The 21078-nt window shown below is 40.4% G+C and overlaps 1 protein-coding gene across 1 annotated transcript; it reads left to right on the top strand.

The window, feature by feature from the left end:
• The first annotated feature begins 65 nt into the window (after positions 1–65).
• tmem74b (transmembrane protein 74B) lies at positions 66–2040 on the top strand. The gene is made up of 2 exons (XM_085354734.1): positions 66–290; positions 1396–2040. Exons 1-2 carry the CDS (start codon positions 66–68, stop codon positions 2038–2040), a joined length of 870 nt encoding a protein of 289 aa, XP_085210860.1.
• Positions 2041–21078: the final 19038 nt, after the last annotated feature.

Here is a 21078-nt window from a genome sequence, read left to right as displayed (position 1 = left end):
TTAATCTATTTATTCAGTGAGGATAAAGCCGAGTGGAGGTCCAATGAAGACATGAGCACATATCGATGGAGTCCTCTTTCAACACCGTAGAGCTCCGGGAGCTGCGAGGGAGTGGAGCCCGGCGAGGCCCGTCTCCGACACCGACTTCAGCACCCTGGACAGCAGCAACGCTGGGCTGCTCCGCCCGGGGCTTTGAGAACGCCTCCTACGAGCAGGATGAGGAGCAGGACCTCCGTCAGCAGGAGCAACAGCCGACGAGTTATCCGCCTTCCACATCAGGAAACAGTAAGGTGAGCGCGGTGGGGTTTGGTGGTTGTGGCAGACATTTGTTTTGGATGTTTTTAAAGCAGTCGCTTAAAACAGTCCTTATGTGACCTCGGCAGATTCGGGTTACAGAGCGAACCCCGTAGCCAAAAGTGATGTAACCTGCCAAAAGTGATGTAACCTTCCAAATCTAACCTGAGCCAGAAATCCAGCTTCACAGGCATCTCTTTGGAAGATGAACCCTGTGAGAAGAGACAAACACACGCTGGCGTACAGCTGCGGGCCTGGAAAAAGAACTTGTCCAGGGTTTTCTGGCATGTTTGTCTTCAGGAAACAAACAGATTTAAGCTTCCTTCTTAATTGGAAAATGGCTTTGTACTGATTGCTGTTTAGATGCCTTTGGGGTGACATCACTCTCCCGCCCGGGCTTTTATTTTGTTTGTGCTGTTTGTTAGACTGTCACGACTCCACGGAGCTCATCTGTATCTGTACAGCTTTTACTGACACACGTCGGCGACATTCATCAGTAACAGGTCGTCGCGCCGACGCATTTTCTCCTCTTTGGATGTGATCTCACTGCTTTCTGTGAACGCTGACCTCAGCGCTGTGCTCTGGCTTGTTTATCTCATCCTTCTTTCTTTCTTTCCTTGTGTTTTCTTCTTCTAATTCTTTCCTCCCTCTCCACTTCATTCCTTGCTTCTTTTCTTTCTTTCTCAAATTCTCTTTCTTGTGTCACATCTTTACTTTCTTTTATCTTCATATTCCTTCTTTTCTTTACTCTTTCCATTGTTTCCTCCTTTCCCTACTTCCTTTTTTATTTGACCCTTTTTTCTTTCATTTTTCTTTTTGTCTTCACCTGTCTGTTGTTCCTACCTTCCTTTTTTCCCTTCATTCTTTCCTCCCTCTCCCTATCTCCCTTTATTCCTTCCTTCTTTCGGTTCCTGCTCCCTTTCCCTTTCCCTCTGTTTCTTCACTTCATTCGCTCCTTCTTTCCTTGTGCTTTTATTTATGATTTTATCTGTTCTGTCTTTTCCTTAACCCCTTCATTTCCCCCTTTTTCTGTTCTTATTTCTATATTTTTCTTTCCTCTATTCTCTTCTTTCCTTGTTTCCTTCCTCCCTTTCTCACTAGCATCATCGTCAGGAGATCTCACCACAGTCGTATGATGAGGAGGAAGGCGGGGGTGGAGCAGGTGGAGGTCAGGAGGACGGTCAGGACTTCACTGAATTTCGCCCCGTTGATGACCACTCGGCAGACTATGGCTTCATCTTGGCGCTGGTGTTCCTCGTGAGTGGGATCGTCCTTGTGGTAATCGCCTACACCATCCCACGGGAGCCCAAAGTCGACCCTGACTCAGTTTCGGCTCGACAGATGGAGAAGCTGGAGATGTACTACGCCCAGCTTGGCTCCCACCTGGATAAGTGCATCATCGCGGGCCTGGGCCTGCTGACCCTGGGAGGGATGTTCCTGTCCGTGCTGCTCATGGTGTCCATCTGCCGGGGCGAGATGTACCGACGCAGGGCGGCATTCGTTCGACCCAAGAGGACTTACGGCTCCATCAACCTGAGGATGAAGCAGCTGGCGACTGGAGAGGCAAGGTTAGGTGAGGGCGGGGATGGAGGCGAGGAGGTTTTGGTGGAATGCGCAGAGACGCGGAATAACGTACAGCCAGAGCCGAGCCGGGACTCTAAATCAGTACCGGGACCAAGCAAAAACCCTCCTCCTTCTCTTCCTGCTGCTTCTTCTTCTGCTGCTGCTGCACGTGGAGTCAACTAGCTCCACCCTCTGCCTTCCTCTGCGCGATCCCCCAGGTGCATTATGGGGATGCAGGTCGCCCGTTTGTGCCGAGGGGAGAACCCCATCTTAAGCAAGAGACTTCCTGCCGGAGCTGTTACCCGGCATGTAGGGATGAACTGAGCTTAAGGGATATTTATTCTGACCAATCACAAGGGATGTATGACTTTACAACAGAGGGCTCAACTGGGTGGAAGACGAGAGGTAAGCCTGTGGCAATGTGGATAAGAGCACATGTGGACATGAACGGATGCATATCAAAGATTAAAATGAAGATTTTGAATCCTAGTATGTTAATCAGATTCATACAATATAAAGCACATTATGATATAAAGCACCGCAGAAAGTAAGATTAACATTTTATTGTGAAAATTCTTTACTGATGCTGAAAGGAAGTTCGGTAATTAAATCTAGCCATATTTTAAGCCCTAACCAGCAGGTTCACCTTAACACACTCACACTAAATACTCGGCTTGCAACGCTGCTGTGAATAGCACTATAACAGACTTCACAGTAAATTACTGTAAAAGAAAGAGCAACTCGCAGTCATACAAAAAACAGAGGCAACAGTTTTGAAAGCTTGGCGACGTTCACCTCCAGCCATTAATGCAGAAGGTTAACTGCAGAAAACCCTAAAAAAAAGCTTAAAATGTTCAGTTTAAACCTGCATTAAGCAAAATAAGTGACTGATTAAAAAGATGGAACAGAGCTCGCTTGGCTCCTTTTAGCTGCTTGTTTTGTTTTTCTGGCCGCACAGACAGATGTGGTTTAATGTTGGGAGGTGGATTCAAGCTGGAAAAGGTCTCAATTCGTTCCATCTGATATTTCTGTGACTTTTTTGTAGTAAAACTGTCTTTGCTTACTTGTAATATAAATTTATTATCATATAATTGCTGATTTTTGTGCCCACATGATTAATGGGACCTTGTTGGAGTTTGTTTTTGATCTTTTTTAGTTGCTAAAAGCTCCACTGTGTTCCCACTTCATCCCGTTTGATGTTTGCCTTTTTTTCTCTATAATGCCAGCCTGCTGGGGCTGATCAGAGTTGTAGAGTAGCATTATGATTCATTTCTGCTTGTGTTTGTGATTATTTTTTCCTCCATTATTCCCTCTCTTTATCTTAGTACCTTGTTCTTTTGCTGCTCGTCACTGCCCTGTGGTCGCCAGCTCACCTCTGGCTTTGTCTATCAGGGTTTTGACAAACACCTAAACAAGAAGAAATCTTTTACAAAGCTCAGAAAATCTAAGAGGAGCTGCAGATTTAGCTAATAATGGATCTGACGCTGCAAGCTTTCTTAAATTTTCAGTTAATTTGTTGTAAAGGTGTCGGGTGAAATGCTCATGTTCAGATGATAAAAAGAAAGTTTTTCTTAAAATCACAGATTCCTCACAGCTGTTTGTGTCTTTGTTGATATTCTGCCAGCAGATTTTTAGCAGAGGCAGGAAAAAACCTCCACGGGGAACTTTTAAGCCATCAAATATTGATTCTCTTATTGGCCTCAAACGTCCAGAATCCATCTGTCTATAACCACACAGCACATGCTGCTGCTGCTTTCTCTCACTGTAAGTACAGAAAATGGCAGCCCAGTGAGAAATACTCCTCTGTGCATGGTCTGTCTTTAACTCACCAGCTTAAAAGCTGATTATGCCCCCTTGTGGTCAGAAATTGCTTAATGCAGCTTTAACGTTTGGCTGGCTGCAGCGAGAGCTAGGAGGTAACGATGAGAGGTGTTAGCCTGGCAGGTGCAGAAGTGATACACGTTACCCAGAAAGCATTGCTCCAGGCGTCAAAGAGCATAGTTGTCTGTAATGATTTCTTTTTTTTTTTTTTTTTTTTTTATTAATATTTTTGGATGGACAGAAACATTAATAAATAAATATACAACTGCAATAATCATACTGTCAGTTCTCTGTCCATTTCTAAACAAACAAACAAACTAAGACAAGCAAACAAACAACACACTAACAAACAAAAAAAAAAAAAAAAAAAAAAAAAAAAAAAAAAAAATTACATAAATAAATAAATAAATAAAATAAATAAAACCCAGGAGAAACAAAATAATACACCGCCTCCTGGAAAACATCAGCAAAAACAAAAACGAATAAGGGTAAAACCCCCTGGTGCAAAAAAAAAAAAAAAAGACAACAACCAAAATACCAATGACACATGAAATATCCCTCTAAGAGACCATTTATCATAATGTCTAAGAGACATTGTCAATGTACCGCAAAAAGGGACCCCAGACCTGCTCAAAAATATCTTCTCTTCCCTTCATTCTATACATAACCCGTTCATATGATGCCATCCTAGACATTTGTTCGGTCCATTCCTTGAAAGAACAGGGGCTGGATGACTTCCAATGCCTAAGAATTACCCTGCAACCAGTTATAAAAGCCAGACGCATCCACAATCTCTGTTTTTTTGAGAGAATGTTATCGTCAGGTAGTAGGCCCAGGACGCATATAGCTGGAGATTTAGAAAGATTAAGTTTAAAAATATCATTCACCAAGTTGATGATCCCATCCCACAAATAATCATTTTTCCGACATGTATACAACATATGAACTAGAGTCCCGACTTCCTGCTGACATTTCCAACAAATGTCCTTATCTGCGAGCTTCAACCTGACTAATTTACTGGGTGTCCAATAGTTTCTGTGAAGCAACTTGTACTGAATAAGTTGAGACTGTGTTTCAGGTGAGCAAACATACCATGATGAGATCAGCATCTTCCAACTGTCCTCTGAGATCTGGATACCCAGATCTTTCTCCCAACACCGCCTCAGTCCCCCCAAACTGGGAGCATGTGCCTCTCTGAAGCTCCCATAAAATTTAGATGCCCTGATTCTGTTATTGTCAGGGGTTGCAAACATCTTCTGAACACTAGATGGAGGGTCTAGATTATTTTTCAAAATGGCTTTAATACAATGTCTTATTTGAAAAAACCTCCAAATTTCCCTTGGATCCAAATTGAATTCTCGTCTGATTTCTGCAAACGATTTCATGCCAGTCTGCCCAAATAGGTCCCCCATCTGATTAATACCTGTCCTAGCCCAGGCCTCCCACCAGACCGGTTTCTTCCCTATTAATACTTTCTTATTATACCAAATAGAGGCTCTAGCGGTGAGATAAGGGCTGCTGTTGGTATATTGGTGAGCTCTAAGCCAGGTCTCTTGCATGAAAGACAGTACTGGATCTTTAAACGGTACTGGCCTACCCTTCTGAGTAAGGAAGGCCTCTAAAGACGAAGGGGCCACAAGACTTTCCTCAATCCCAACCCATGATGGCTTATCAGTAGAGGAATTATGTATCTTAACTAACTGAGAGAGGGAGAAAGCGTAATGATACCAGACCATCTTAGACAATGCCAACCCACCACTCTCTTTAGCAGCATATAATTTAGACCGATTGAACAATGGCTTTTTACCTGCCCACACAAAACCCTCTACACATGTATTATAAAGCTTTAGCAAATTATGTGGGACTGCTATCGGTAACATGTGAAGAAAGTACTGAAGTTTAGGGGCAATAATCATCTTCACCAAATTAATTCTGCCCAAAAGGGACAGATTTATTTTAACCCAATTCTGCAACAGCGAACGGATGTTTTGAATCACTGGGGAAATATTTACTTTCATTATGTTGTCTAAACCAGGGGTCAATTTAATCCCCAAATAAGTCAGACCCTCGGGCTTCCACTTGAAATGCCATGAACTCCTCATAACAGGCGGACACAATTTAGAAATAGGCATAGCTTCAGACTTAGACCAATTTATAGTGTATCCAGAGATTACAGAGAAAGAATCAATAATTGAGGAAATTGCAGGAACGGCCTGTTCTGGGTTAGTTGAAATCAGTAAAATATCATCTGCATACAAAAAAGTTTTATGTTCTTCTTGACCCAAATCCACCCCTCTAATTTTCTTACATTCACGTAAAGCTATGGCTAAAGGCTCCAAAAACAGAGCAAAAATGAGAGGTGATAAGGGTGAACCTTGTCTAGTACCCCGACTTAACGAAAATGAGGGTGACATTATCCCATTGGTAATAACTGTAGCCATTGGATCTGTGTATACCACCTGAATCCACTGCCTAAAAAAGGGACCGAAACCAAATCTCTTCAAGGTATGAAACAGAAAAGGATACTCAACTTTATCAAAAGCTTTCTCTGCGTCCAAAGAGAAGGCAACGACAGGGTCTAGCTTAGTCCTGCTCTTCCAGAGTATATGCAATAACCTACGTAGATTATCCGCAGAGCTTCTATTTTTCACAAAACCGACCTGATCCCTATGCACCAAATACGGAAGAACTTTTTCAAGCCTAAAAGCTAATATCTTAGAAATAATTTTTTCATCCACATTAATTAATGAAATTGGGCGATAATTCCCACAATGCTGTGGGTCTTTCCCTTTTTTATGTAATAACGTGATCACTGCCGATCGCATACTAAACGATAGTCTCCCTCTTTGAAACGCATCTTGATATACCGACAGTAGTCTTGGAGCTAGTTCGTCCACAAACACCTTATAAAAATCTGATGGAAATCCATCATTACCTGGAGATTTACCCACTCTAAGGCTGCCGATTGCCTGCTTAACTTCAATTAATGTAATCTTACCTTCTAATATACTTCTTTGATCTTCCGACAGGCTGGGAATTTTAATAGAAGAGAAGAAATCTGACAGCCTCTGTTCCTCCACCAGTCCATTAGAAGTGTACAGCTCCTGATAATATTTAGTAAAAATATCATTTATTTCTTTTTTACTAGTAGTCAACTTATTATTATTACTAGGATCAAAAATAGATGGTATAAGGTTACTAGATTTTATCTGCTTAACCCTGTGTGCCAACATTTTACCTGTTCTCTCCCCTTGTTCAAAGTACTTCTGATTTAGACAAAACATTGCATATTCCACTTTTTTCTCCAATATGCTATTCATCTCAAATTTAAATTTAATTAATTTGTTCCATAAGTCCCTCTCTGGGAGCAACATATGTTGTTTTTCAAGCTCCTTGATATCCTGTTCCAACTTCATCAGCTTATCCCTCTCAGCTTTTTTAATCAAGGAGCAATATTGAATAAGGCGCCCCCTTAAATAGGCCTTAAAAGCATCCCAGGTCATTCCAACGTCGTCAATAGAGCCCTCATTGTACAACCAAAACTCCTTTATCATTTCCCTTATACATTCGCAATGACCCTTATTCTTCAATATTGAGTTATTCAAGCGCCACCTAGGTGACGGTTTAATATTATCAGTGTCAGTAAGAACAAGGTCAATGGGAGCATGATCCGATATAGCAATGTTACCAATAGAGGACCCAATAGTTTGACTTGCCAAAGAACGGGACACCAAAAAGTAATCTATCCTGGAGTAGGTTGAGTGAGGATGCGAAAAAAAGGTATAGTCTCTTTCTTGAGGATGAAGAAGTCTCCATATATCTACTAGACTCAGTTCCTCTGACATCACGTCCACCGCAGCATTTGTTGGGTCCTTGCTTAGTCCAGTACAAGAAGATTTATCCAATAAGACATCCCTGACCCGGTTAAAATCTCCCCCAATTACAATGTGTGTGTTACCTATAGTCCGCACCATGTTACAGACTTCATGAAAAAATTGTGGCTGAGGAGAATTAGGAGCATATATATTGACCAATGTCATTTTCCGCCCCTGTAAACATGCATCCAAAACCACCCATCTACCCTCCTGATCTGTATAATGCTTAAAGACCTGAAAATCCAAGTTTCTTCTAATCAATATGACCACCCCTCTTTTTCTAGCCGAAAATGCACTAAAATAAACTTGCGCCACCCAGTCTCTTTTAAGCTTTAATGATTCGGCCTCATCAAGATGGGTCTCCTGAATCAGGGCTATATCAGTCTTTTTCTGTTTCAGATATGTGAGGATTTTCTTCCTTTTAATAACATTATGACAACCCGCTATATTCCACGACACAATTTTACATAACTCCATCACACCATGTGAGCCGAATTATTATACAAATTTATCCAGAGGAATATCCCATTTACCCATATAACAACTCTTAGAGCCAGTAACATGAGACAACTCAATGATCCAAAAATTAGGTCTATACGGGACAGTTGGTACCATACCATCAAAACCAACAACAAAACCAAACACGAGAAAAGAAGAAAAAAAAAAAAAAAAAAAAAAAAAAAAAAAACACAAACAAAAAAACAAAAGAACATGAAAACATACAAAAAAAACGCAGGTCCGTGGCACTCAAAAAAAATTCCCAGATGGTGTCCCTCCTTACGTCTCCCCCCCCCTCAGAAGTAAACCAACCCATAGCTTATCAAATCCTCTTAATCTACATCACCCGGAATGTTAACCAAATCCAGGCCGCTTAGAAATTGCTTAGCCTCAGCTGGGTTGGAAAACTGATGATACTGGTTATCCACTGAAAAAGTCATAACAGCCGGAAAACGAAGAGAGTAGCCAATCTTGTACTGTTGCAACAAGCGGCGCACCTCATCAAACTTCCTGCGTTTTTCTTGTACCTCCTGAGCGTAATCCTGGAAAAAAAGAACTCTCATGCCTTTCCAAACGATCTGCCCTTTTTTTCTGGCAGCCGCCAGCACGGACATCTTGGCTTTATCCCGTAGGAAGCGAACAATAATGTGTCTCGGTCTGGAGTCCGCCGTGGGCTTCGGAAAAGCTGGCCCCACTCGATGGATTCTATCTATTTCGTAGTAATCTCCCATCTCAATGTCCAGAGCCTCAGACAGCAAATTCTTCACGTAATCCTCAATATTACTGCCTTCGGATCCTTCTCTAATACCCGATATTCTAATATTCTGGCGCCGTGAGGAACCCTCAAGCGCCGTTACTTTTTCCTGCAGCCGCTGGTTCTGTATCTTCAAGATCTTACATATTGAGCTGGCTTTAGCCTCTTCGTCCTCCAATCGAGAAATTCTTGTCTCTGTTTCATCCACTCTCACACCCAAACTGTTCACAGCTTCCTTGAGAGACTCGATACCACCTTTCACCGCCGTCATGTCTTGTGCTACCTGCTCAAGCAGAGATCTTATAGAAGTCAGCTCGGCCGCCACACCATCTTGGGAAGGACACCTGGCATCGACTCCATCAGGTGTCTCCGCCATAATGTTCAGTTTAAACCTGCATTAAGCAAAATAAGTGACTGATTAAAAAGATGGAACAGAGCTCGCTTGGCTCCTTTTAGCTGCTTGTTTTGTTTTTCTGGCCGCACAGACAGATGTGGTTTAATGTTGGGAGGTGGATTCAAGCTGGAAAAGGTCTCAATTCGTTCCATCTGATATTTCTGTGACTTTTTTGTAGTAAAACTGTCTTTGCTTACTTGTAATATAAATTTATTATCATATAATTGCTGATTTTTGTGCCCACATGATTAATGGGACCTTGTTGGAGTTTGTTTTTGATCTTTTTTAGTTGCTAAAAGCTCCACTGTGTTCCCACTTCATCCCGTTTGATGTTTGCCTTTTTTTCTCTATAATGCCAGCCTGCTGGGGCTGATCAGAGTTGTAGAGTAGCATTATGATTCATTTCTGCTTGTGTTTGTGATTATTTTTTCCTCCATTATTCCCTCTCTTTATCTTAGTACCTTGTTCTTTTGCTGCTCGTCACTGCCCTGTGGTCGCCAGCTCACCTCTGGCTTTGTCTATCAGGGTTTTGACAAACACCTAAACAAGAAGAAATCTTTTACAAAGCTCAGAAAATCTAAGAGGAGCTGCAGATTTAGCTAATAATGGATCTGACGCTGCAAGCTTTCTTAAATTTTCAGTTAATTTGTTGTAAAGGTGTCGGGTGAAATGCTCATGTTCAGATGATAAAAAGAAAGTTTTTCTTAAAATCACAGATTCCTCACAGCTGTTTGTGTCTTTGTTGATATTCTGCCAGCAGATTTTTAGCAGAGGCAGGAAAAAACCTCCACGGGGAACTTTTAAGCCATCAAATATTGATTCTCTTATTGGCCTCAAACGTCCAGAATCCATCTGTCTATAACCACACAGCACATGCTGCTGCTGCTTTCTCTCACTGTAAGTACAGAAAATGGCAGCCCAGTGAGAAATACTCCTCTGTGCATGGTCTGTCTTTAACTCACCAGCTTAAAAGCTGATTATGCCCCCTTGTGGTCAGAAATTGCTTAATGCAGCTTTAACGTTTGGCTGGCTGCAGCGAGAGCTAGGAGGTAACGATGAGAGGTGTTAGCCTGGCAGGTGCAGAAGTGATACACGTTACCCAGAAAGCATTGCTCCAGGCGTCAAAGAGCATAGTTGTCTGTAATGATTTCTTTTATTTTCTTATTTTTCTCTTTGACAAACAGTTTCTGAGCAGATCTTGGTTGGAAATCACGGCTGTTTTATCACAGCAGACACTAGATGAAGAACACAGTTTGTTTGTTGTTGTTTTGTTTTTGTTTGTTTTGTTTTATCACAGAAGCATTTCAAAATCAAAATTTTAAGCCACAACAATGAGTAATTTAACAGGGGTCACATTCATTTTTGCAAGCGACAGAACCAAAAAAGAAAGTGTGTAAAAATCGACTTCTCCAACAAGCCTGTTTTACATAAAAAGTGTCAGTGAATGCAGCATCAACAATAAGTATTGTGTCACATATCTGGTGTCTCGTGCTGCATCATCCAAAACTGTTGCCTCATGGTTACTGATCAGCATTTTCTGTGAGCATCAGCTTCCACAGCAGAGACTCCATCAGAGAGGGAAACTTCATCTATAAGCAGCAGCTGCTTCTCCAGAACTTGAAGTCATATTTATATAAAACTACCCTGTGCTACACGCTAGACTTACATAGACTTTATGGTTTGTATCATTTGAAAGTGCGCATGAACTTTTTTCGACTGAGCAGTTTTTATGATCAGTGGTGGACAAACACTTCAGATCTTTACTTAAGAAAAAGTACTAAACACAAGAAAGAAGTCCTGCGTTAACTCGAAGGGGACCTGTTGTAAATCCTTATTTTCTGTCATATATCCTGTTACAGTGATGGAAAGTCACAATACTCAGCTTTGGTTTGTATGAAGTCACAAAGAAAGGAAATCCTTCATATGGTCTTTTCATTCAGAGAGCACAGAAGCCCCGCCCACCTGCCTTTAAATATATTCTATTTTCAAGGCAACATCCAGTTTAAAATAAGTAAGGATTATTTTGAACTTTAAATCATGCAAAGCTATTTTGGCAGAGAACAAAAATATGAAGCAGGATGTGAGCAGAATTGGCTCCCTTGATAGTAATTGTGCACATTTTGCAAACTTCACGCTGATTACAAAGCACAGATCCATTGTTTCATTTGGACATTTAGACAACCGAGAGTAATGTTGGTGTTAAAGAGAGTGAGTGTTTATTTTATCGAGTAAAAAACTGTAGGAGAAAAAATGCTAATAAAACAATTTAAAGGACATGGGGCAAAAATAATTAACTTCTATAACTTAATGTTTGAGCTCTACTTGTGTTTAATTTATAATGATCCCTATAAACAGATTCTGTATGAGTATGAAGACATTTTTGGGACAGGAAGCCTTTTGGTTTCTGTTTGTACTCCAGGCTTTGGATAGATGCGGGTAAACAGTTCATGTAGAGAGGAAATGCAGGATTACATTTGTCAAAGTATATTAGATAACCATTGTGTAGTATCTTATGACAGTTTTTTATTAATTATAAAAAAATTACAAATGGAAATCGTGGCCTGGCTGGTACCACAAAATTAGCCATTATACCCAGTGGCTAAGTTATCAGACATCCCAGTGGGTTCCCAGAATTAATTACTTGTGCCTACACAACTTCCATCCATCCCCTTATCCAATTCAGGGGCACAGGGAAGCCGGAGCCTATGTATTTAGTTACACTCCACCACTGATTATAATCCGAACGTCTATGAAAGAGTCAAAAGCCTAAAATGGGTAAAAAGCTGATTTCATCTTAAAGAAGAAACATTAAAGTGACTTGTGGATGTTTTTGAGTGGATTGAACCTTTAATGACATCACTTATTTGTATAATATGTACACTGATGTTATTTATGTCATGTAAGGATACGATATGCCTTAACAAGTAAACACCGGCACTGTACATTGTGTATACACTGATATTATTATGCTAACGTATTACGGTCTGTATAGTGAGCCAGTTAGCCAAGGGTAATGTAGCCACACACACACACACACACACACACACACACACACACACACACATGCACACATTATTGAGTCCAGCTTGCAGTGGCGCACACACTGATACTAATCTCAGCTGTTTTTTGACGTTTTACAGTTTTCTTTCACAAATACTGTAAATATAACCTGCAGACATGCAGGATGTGGAGGACCTTCAGAAACTTCTGCTCCAGAAACACGACGCAGGTATGCAAAAGTATAAAAAAAAACAACGAGTCACAGCGAACCAAGTTCTTTCTTTCATAAACATCACACAAACTGCTGAGTAACCCTGCGAGGCCTAAACCATCACAGGATCAGAGGTTTGGTCGAATCCTAACAAAAAATGACTTTTGGGTCCTCTGTTATTGTTAGGTCTCATAACATAAAGCGCCTTGAGGCAATTATTGTTGTGATTGGTCGCGATAAAAATAAAATTGAAATGGAAATGTGACTAGTTCGCAAAGTGTGTTAGCAGAATTATTAAACTTTTCATTCGACTGTGAAGATATCAGAGAACGATTTTAAAGTGAAAGTCCCATTGTTGATGGCACAGACTTAGGGGTAATTATTAGTGATGATGGCTTTAACGTCACAGACAAACGGTCTTACGGCCGATCAGCTGGTGTGAAGGTCGTTTGAGCCTTAAAATGTCAGAAAAAACTAAAATTGATTTTTTTTTCTCCCACTAACAATAAAAAAATGTTCTAGACATATATTTATCACTTTTAAATATCCCTACTATGATCACACTTTGGAAACAAAGAATTTGAGGACATCAACAATGACCATAACTTTATTGTTATTTAACTAACGATAAAATATTTCTGCTTTCAATGAGTCTTCTGATTATTTTAGTAATAAAACATTTAACATAAGAAAAAAAAGGCCAATAAATATACAAAAGCATGAGCTTCAAATATATTGAATCTATCAACACTAATGTAATTATAAACATTGATAGTGTAAGCAATGATTAAAAAGTAAAACAAAGACATAAAGAAATATTTTAACTTTACATGAATTATTATATTTATTAATTACAAACAGCAAATGTTTGATGACACAAATATTCAAACCTGTTAAAGGTTTTTATTTATTTATAGTGTTATTGTTATTTTACCAGGAGCTGCATCCAGGTAGAGACCAGGCTAACGGTGTGCAGCGTGTAACCTCATTCGCTGCAGGTTAACATTTATAAACAGAGGGTCACAGATTTGGTCCTTGCCACCCCCCCCCCCCCCCCCCCCCCCCCGCTGAAGTGTCCTTGAGTAAAACAAAACCTGAGATCTTTGCCGCCTTCATGTGAGGGGGCTTCATGGCTAACATCGGGACACACGTGAGGGAACGATTCCCATGTTTTCAGCAGCTGTCGTCCTTCGCTGCTGCTGAAAGCTGCCCTGCTTCCTTCTCACCTCCGCAGTCAGTGTGTGATCACGCCAAGCTCACTGTGACAGAGGAGGAGAACTGGAGGTTCACTCAAACTTTACAGGCACGCTTTTAGCCAAACGTGTCTCTGCTGGATTAGTCACGCTGGCTGTGATGGAGGTTCAGAACAAATCTGAGTCATGATGCACTGATCCGACCGACACAGCTGATGCTGTCTGGTGTTGAGAGCAGTAGTCCATTAAAAAGCTTCTCCTTCAACAGTAATTTTCTCACTTTCCCAAGCTGCAAACATGTTGGCTGCGAGCACAACCAAAGACACACAAAAGGCTGACATAGCGCTGAAAAATATGTTCCAGTAACTGTAAAAGTCAGAAACACCTTTCTCGGGCACATTTTCAGCATCTGCTACTTTTACATCACACTCCAGAAGTCCTGAACTTTTCCCTCAGCCAAAAGCAGATTTTGGAATATTGGAGACGCTCTGTGGGATATATAAGTTCATGATAGTTTGATCACTTACTTACTGCAATAAAATAAAACATGAAAATGAAATGACAAATCAAACTTCTTCTCAAGTTCTTCTGCAATCATCCACGGAGCGCTGCAGCATCCCCAGCACTCCTTTCCACAGGTTCTGAATCCTGTTTAGCCTCATCGACATTAACAAGAGACATGAATTTAAAATAAAACCTTAAAAAAAGACAGAAGAAGCAGAAGTGCAAAAATGTCAAAGTCGTTCCAGGTTTTCAGACTCTTTCCTGTTGCACTGGATTCAGAAACAGTAGAAACGCCAACATGGAGATAAAGTTTCAGGCTGAGATGCTTTAGCGTCATGCTAGTAGAAGTGAGGATTGCAAAGGTCAAAGTGTCACTTCATTGTCATCGTGTTGCTTTGGAAACAGGCTGAAGCTTTCCTATTCATGTGTGGATGAAGTAGAGAGGAGTGAAGGAGGGGAGGAGATGTGGGCGAGGCGGTGGGATGCAGCCGAGTCGCCGGGTGACGTGAGGTGATTCTTGAAGAGGCGGATTTTCAGCTTAGCGGGGAAGACGAGGAGTGACTCTGCATGAATACTTTGAATGACACATTGATGTTTCCCCGCTGGCCTCTGGGCAGCCAGAAATAAAAAGACAAGGCTTAAGGTTTTAACAAGGTTGGAAAAAAACAAGTCTGAACCTGGTTCTCTTTGGGGGAGAAACAGATTAGGCCTGTGGACCCTGCAGGTCCATGTTAGTGGGGAGAAACAACATCACAGAAGGAACGATTGTTGGTGCTCGGTCACTTCACACAGGTTGGATGCACAGAGCTGGAAGAAAAGGGCTTGAAAGGGTCTTTAGTTCAGTTATGTGGATGGATGCAGTCAGGTGAGGAGGACACAGAAAGAATGAGGATTACACTTCGAAAAGCTCATTCAGATGGGAGGAGGGGGGCACGCATGAGAGTATTTTTTCAAAACTTCAGTCTTAGAGCTCATATTGGTTTGAATTTGATCAACTACATGTGAAAATGTGTGAAAATGGTAGAAAACCAGCAGAAATTCAGAAATGTAATCATCACTGAGCTGCATTCTGAGTGTGTTTGTAATGTCAGTCGCAGGTTGCACAGAATTCAGAGTCCAAATAACATGTTTCATACATGAGACAAAGAAAAGACTGCTGTGGATTTTTGTTCTGCCAGATTTTGGTTTTGCAAATAAAAATAAATATCTGAGCTGCTGGAAGCTTTGAAAAATGCCAAGTTTAAAACAGATTTGCAGAAACCAAACGAACGCTTGAGCTTCTCCTCACATCCTTTAATGCTGGCTAAATTTGTTTGTGCTGTTGTCGCTTTCTTTTGACAGCCAAAGTTGTGAGCTCATCAGGAAACTGTCTGCACTGGTTTAAGATCAATTGAGAAGTAGGGTCATTTTCCTCACAGGTGCAATCAAAGTATAGAGGGCGTTGCCCCTGCTGGTCATTAGCAGGAATACAGCTTTGAGGCTCTTCCACACCAGCTTCATTATTCAGACCTGAAGGCGGGCATTATGAAGTCTGCAATGAGGACGTAGGTGAGCTGTTTGTGAATATGCAGATGGAATCAGGAAAGAAGAGTCACGAGTGAGAAACACTCACTGTCTTCGTTTGCTAAAGTGACTCATAGGTCTGCATATATTTATTAGCTGCACTCCTGCCCTGACGGCATTACTACAGCGCCGCTGCACTCACAAAGGGTGAAGAGTGAGGTCACAGTTAAATGCACAAATGGATTTTATAATTAAGCAGATGTAAACAGATGGAGGATGTTAGCGTCTGAAAAGTGTGAAACTATGTTTCTGTGTTTCACTTCCTCTGTGACATCCTTGAATGTCAAGAACTTTGACCGAAGACACGAGAGAAAATCAATCTTTATTCCGCGGGCACCGCCATGACTCGGTTGCCATGGAAATAGTCTATTTATATCAAAGGACTGTTGGTAGAGCAGCTCTCGGATGTCATGAAAAGTCCTTGTGAGGACATGATAGAGGAGACAGTGTCTCAGAGTCTCCTGAAACCTCTGGCTAGGACGAGATGCACACTCAGCCTTTGTGGGAATAAATAAATTACACATTTTCCAAGAATCAGAGCGTTAATTCACTCCAGGCTAAGAGGAGAGTTTAGCTGAGTAGTCAGAACTTTAAATGCATGAGGATAAAACCGACAAAAAACTCTGCTGGGCTGAATGAATAAAATATTAGCAGCTAGACTTTCTTAAATTTCCTTTTATTGGCATCTGAGACATACTCAGTAGATTCTAAAAAATGAATAAAAATGTAATACTCCTTGCACAACAGAGAAAATATGATGATATTAAGTCTCTTTATCTGGTTTTATGGGATATAAACAGAAGGTTTAATGTTTCCCTGATTCACTGAGTGCAACTTGGCAAACCAGCACCAAGAAATATTTGCAGAATAACCTGTGAGCTTTAAGTTTTTTGCTTTGTTCTCATTGATGTAAAGACAAGTACTGGATAAACGTGCCACTGTAGAAATGATACCCTAATTTCATTTCATGGAAGAGAAGGGTTTACCAGCTTGTTTCTGGATTTTAGGTTTTGAAAATCGAGCGTGAGCGTTTTGGCCATCACCATGTTGGTCTTTCCGAAGCAAAGGTTGGACGACCTGTAACCTGCATCATAATATTTGTCTGATAATTGCACTAAAATGCTCCAACAAGGCGTTGAGGTCCAGTTCAGTGACTTGAATTTGAGAAGGTGGAGCCAGCACAGCTAACAGCTGCAGGTGTAAGCACGAGTCAGTCAAAGCAGCCACATTATGAATGAAGACAAACGTCCACAGAGGCCAAAACAATTTTAGCATCAGGCTGTAAACATTTTATTTCTGCTGTAAAGTCGGAGATTTTAACAGAGTCTGTGGGGACTGACTCACGTTCATAGTCAGCCTCAAATGGACATTCAGAAGAACGGCAGGTTGTTTGTTTGTTTACACATTTGCATTGGTTTCATTTTTCAGCCGCTTGATTGGAAATCAAGGTGATTATGTACAGAAACATTCATGTGTGTTTTTAGAAGTCGCTGCCAATCGACCCACTTTGTTTTTTAACCAAAACAAGGTGTTAAATGTATTTTCTAATCTCACCTTTTATAGGCTTGAATCAGGAAATGTAAATGAACCTTGTTCAGTCAGGGTCAGTCGCTATATTTATCAGCATAGCTCTGTTCCACACAGACACAGAACAGAGAAGGCATCATTGGCGGTAGAGTTTTACACCGATTAAGTCAGAAAGAGAAAAACAAGTGGGAGGAGGTGGGTTGCAAAGCAGCTTACAGTAGCATTTCAGGTATGGGAAGGTTAAAGCAGCCTGAACAACCCGCCCTTTCTGTGATTTGCTAATTTGCTCTTCAAATCAATTCCAAATTAAAGTCGCCACTCTGCAGTCATCATGAAATGCTTCGGGACTTATTTTTGGGGGCATTTCCTAAAATAGGTGTAATTTCAGTGCTCTATGGGACACAAAACAGGTTAAAACTTTCCCTGGAAGTTGAATTTCTACCATCAGAGTTCTCTCAGAGAGCTCAGGAGTCTTTGGTGCCGGGTGTTTCTCTTTGATAACGGCCCTGGTATCAGCTTAAATATGACGAGGTGAATGCTAGCGGACAGTTATCAGGCACAGTTTGACTTCGCTCTGCTCTATGTTTTTAAAAATATCTGCATGCACCTGCACCCCCCACTTCATCTAGTGCATATCTTTATTTTCCTTCCTTCCTAGTTTAAAGCAGAAATATCAGAGCTAAAACGAACAAAAACAATCTGGTTGCACAAAAAGAGAAAAAAACGTCCTCACCCTCCCTCATTTCTCCACACTGAGTGGTCAGAGGTCAAAGTTCAGACACAGCACAGCATTCTCACAGCTGTTTGGGATTCAGAACGATGCTCAAGGACACTTCAGCAGCACACAGGGTTGTGACCCTGATTTGATTCTCATTAATCACAACACGTCCCGGCGCCTCAGAAAAAATCCACCGCAGGTCGCTGTGACAACAAGCTCCTGGTTAAAACAGAAATGTAAGCGTTCTGAAAGGTCCTTCCTTCTGCAGGCTGCGGCTCGATGTTTCCCTTTATGTACAAATGTGACAAACAACAGTAGCATTTCACTCTGAGACTCAATGAATGTACAAACTAATACTGTAACGCTGGAGCTGGTGCATCGCGGCAGAGTCGCCCAATCTCATGATCTCTGTCGTTCACACGCGAGCCAGTTTGGTGTAAACAGTCACATGACTTCAGTATAAAGTACTTTTTTTTTCTTCTTCTCTGAAACATGCAGAGGTAATAGATGTATATTTGATTAGATAAAGTGATATTTCACACCGGTGGAAAGTTTTTTGGACGATCTTCAGTGTCAGTCAGCTTCCATGAAGCTGAAATGATAAAGGATTCATGTTGTTTTTGCCTGATTTGATGGATCTTTGATTGAGATATATACACATAGGCTTTAAAGTCAGATAACTCCAAGGCATTGTCCTCTAAATAACAAATGAAATGCCTTTATGCTCACAGCATGGTCATGTTTAATCTAAAGAAAGTTCCTATCATGACCAAACCATGAGAATAAAAACGTTTTAAGAGAGTTTAATTTTGGAGCCTTAAAACAGGGATGTCAAACGTACCAAACAACAAGAGCCAGAACTGGCCCGTCAAAGGTCCAGCCCGGCGTGCTTTGCAGAGAAGAAGGGCTCAAATTTAACTTTTCATTAAGTAAGAATCACAAGACTCCAAACTGTTATTGTCTCCTGAGCCTGAGGTCCTACTGACAAAGGCTTGAACCTCAGGCTGCCACATCCCAATAAAAGTAACAGAAAAAGCATTAAATAACAGAAAAGTTTGTTTTTTCTTTATAGATGAACCATATCAAATATCATTTGTCTCCATTAAAGAGAAATCAGAAATTATCTGTGATATAACAGAAAATTTCTCTTTTCTTAAATCAGGAAACAAAGTCTGGCTAATGTCAGTACTTTTTTGTGATTTTATGGATCCATTTCTTATAGTGTGGATTAAAGCCTGAGTGGACATGCTGATGGGATTCTTTGAGTTATCACTGCACTTTTCTCTGAGTTTATTACATTCAAATGAGTTTGACGTTCCTGCTTTAAAAGAAGTAAACATGGAAACCATCTGAGGTCACGTTGCCTCGAATCGTGTCAGCAGCAACATTTTCAGACGTTACATAAAAAGTAGAAATAAAAGAGTGAGCGATGCCCCCGAGGCGGCCTCTGTTTACAGCTGACTGTTCAGTAATTTAGATTAAAAAAATAAACATTTCTGTCCAAGTGAAATATCGCTTTATGAAAGCAGAATGAAGGGATGCATATTAAGGTCTAAGAAGTGTACAAAAACTATGAAAAATATTATGTGGCCTGAGAAAGAAGTTTTGTGTTTGTCTGTGAGTCTTTTGCAATGAATATATGACAATGAAAGTAAAGTTTAGTACAAAATATAGCAAAAAAAAAAAAAAAAGAATTTAAAGGGATATATCACTTTGATTTTAAGGTGGAATTTTAGTTATGTTATATTATAAATTAATGGAAACGTTTATAGATTACAGATTATTATAAGTAGCAGAAAGTAAAATAAAAAAACTCTCTGTTGATATTTGAGTCTTATAATGATTGTATTACTTGAGAAAGGTGACATAGCCCTTTAACCTGAGCGAAAACCAGGGTTACAGAGACTGTTACAGAGCAGGCGGTGTGTGAGATAATGCTGGTTTATTACTCCAAGTATAAAATAGTCACATTTATTGTTATATTCATGAATTTAAGAGAACTACATTTATCTCTTCACTCTTGGTGCTAAGTTGCAAATATCTGTGTAAAAATCATCTTAAAGTCGTTTACTTGTTACAAAAGAAGAACAGAGCTCTGTCTTCATGAAAACCTGGTCAAATAAATCTCGATATTACTCGACTCAGTAGCTCCTCCTGTATTTTCTGTGAACTTTACTTATCAGAAGGCCAGACGCATAAAAGTTGCACAATCAGACTGTTCTGGATTGAGCACTCCGCTTTCTTTGAGCAAACTTTGCAGCACCACCATTTCAGAGTTGATGGTCTCATTACAGTTTTCATTAGATGTTTCTTAGTGAGATCAACAAATTGTTGTTCTTCATTGGTGTTTACTTACCTGCCAAAATAACTCGAGAATTTACAGAGAATTTAAATGCAAAGGTTGAATTACGGAAGCGCCTACAGTTAAAGACCAGAGTGCAAATTATGCTTGTGTACATGCATGAAATTTCACAGTAATTAAGACTTTAGAGAGCGGGACCGTGCATGCACAGAGCTTTATAAGCTGTGTACAGACACAGATTTTGTCACAGACTTTTATGAATGTGGCTCAGGAATCTGTTTGCTGTTTTCCTTTTCTCTAGTTTCTCCAGTTTGTGGAAATTCAGAAACAGCAGGAAATCATCCTTTTATGATGCTTGTTTTCCCTTTAACTTCAACCAGCGGTCATTAAGAGGGAGCCATTCGAATTACAGGGTAGTTATGATGCTTTAGTTGCCCCCAAAACAGGCCTGAGCTCCTGATAAAGCAACCATCTTCAACCAGATCAGGATAATTAAAGGCTGGTTTTATTTGTAACAGCATTCATGTGATGTATTCTGTGTGAACCTGGTGTCTCACAAATGTTTCTCAGTGTTTCCTTTTTAACTTTAGTCCTACATAAAATGCTGCTAACTGTTGTATGTTTTTCCAAGTTTGAATCCTTGCAAAGGATCGTTACTGCAGGTAATTACTGTAGAGGATTCAGATGCTCTTTAAAATATACATCAGCTTCTTTCTGTCTAAAGAGGAAGTTTTAAGGACTTTGTATGATTTTTACAAGAAACCAAACCTCAGTCCCACAAAGAGTGAAGAGGATTTTCTTACCTTTGTTTTTTTTTTTAAATTTCATCCAATAATAAATATTAGATTGCATATTTGCTGA

The sequence above is a fragment of the Diplotaxodon limnothrissa genome, linkage group LG5 (assembly GCF_057381915.1).
Source record: "Diplotaxodon limnothrissa isolate DT_005_m linkage group LG5, D_limnothrissa_male_GT1.1, whole genome shotgun sequence".
NCBI classification, from domain to species: Eukaryota; Metazoa; Chordata; class Actinopteri; order Cichliformes; family Cichlidae; genus Diplotaxodon; species Diplotaxodon limnothrissa.
The sequence above is the reverse complement of the archived record's forward strand: the minus strand, read 5'-3'. Positions and strand labels throughout refer to the sequence as shown.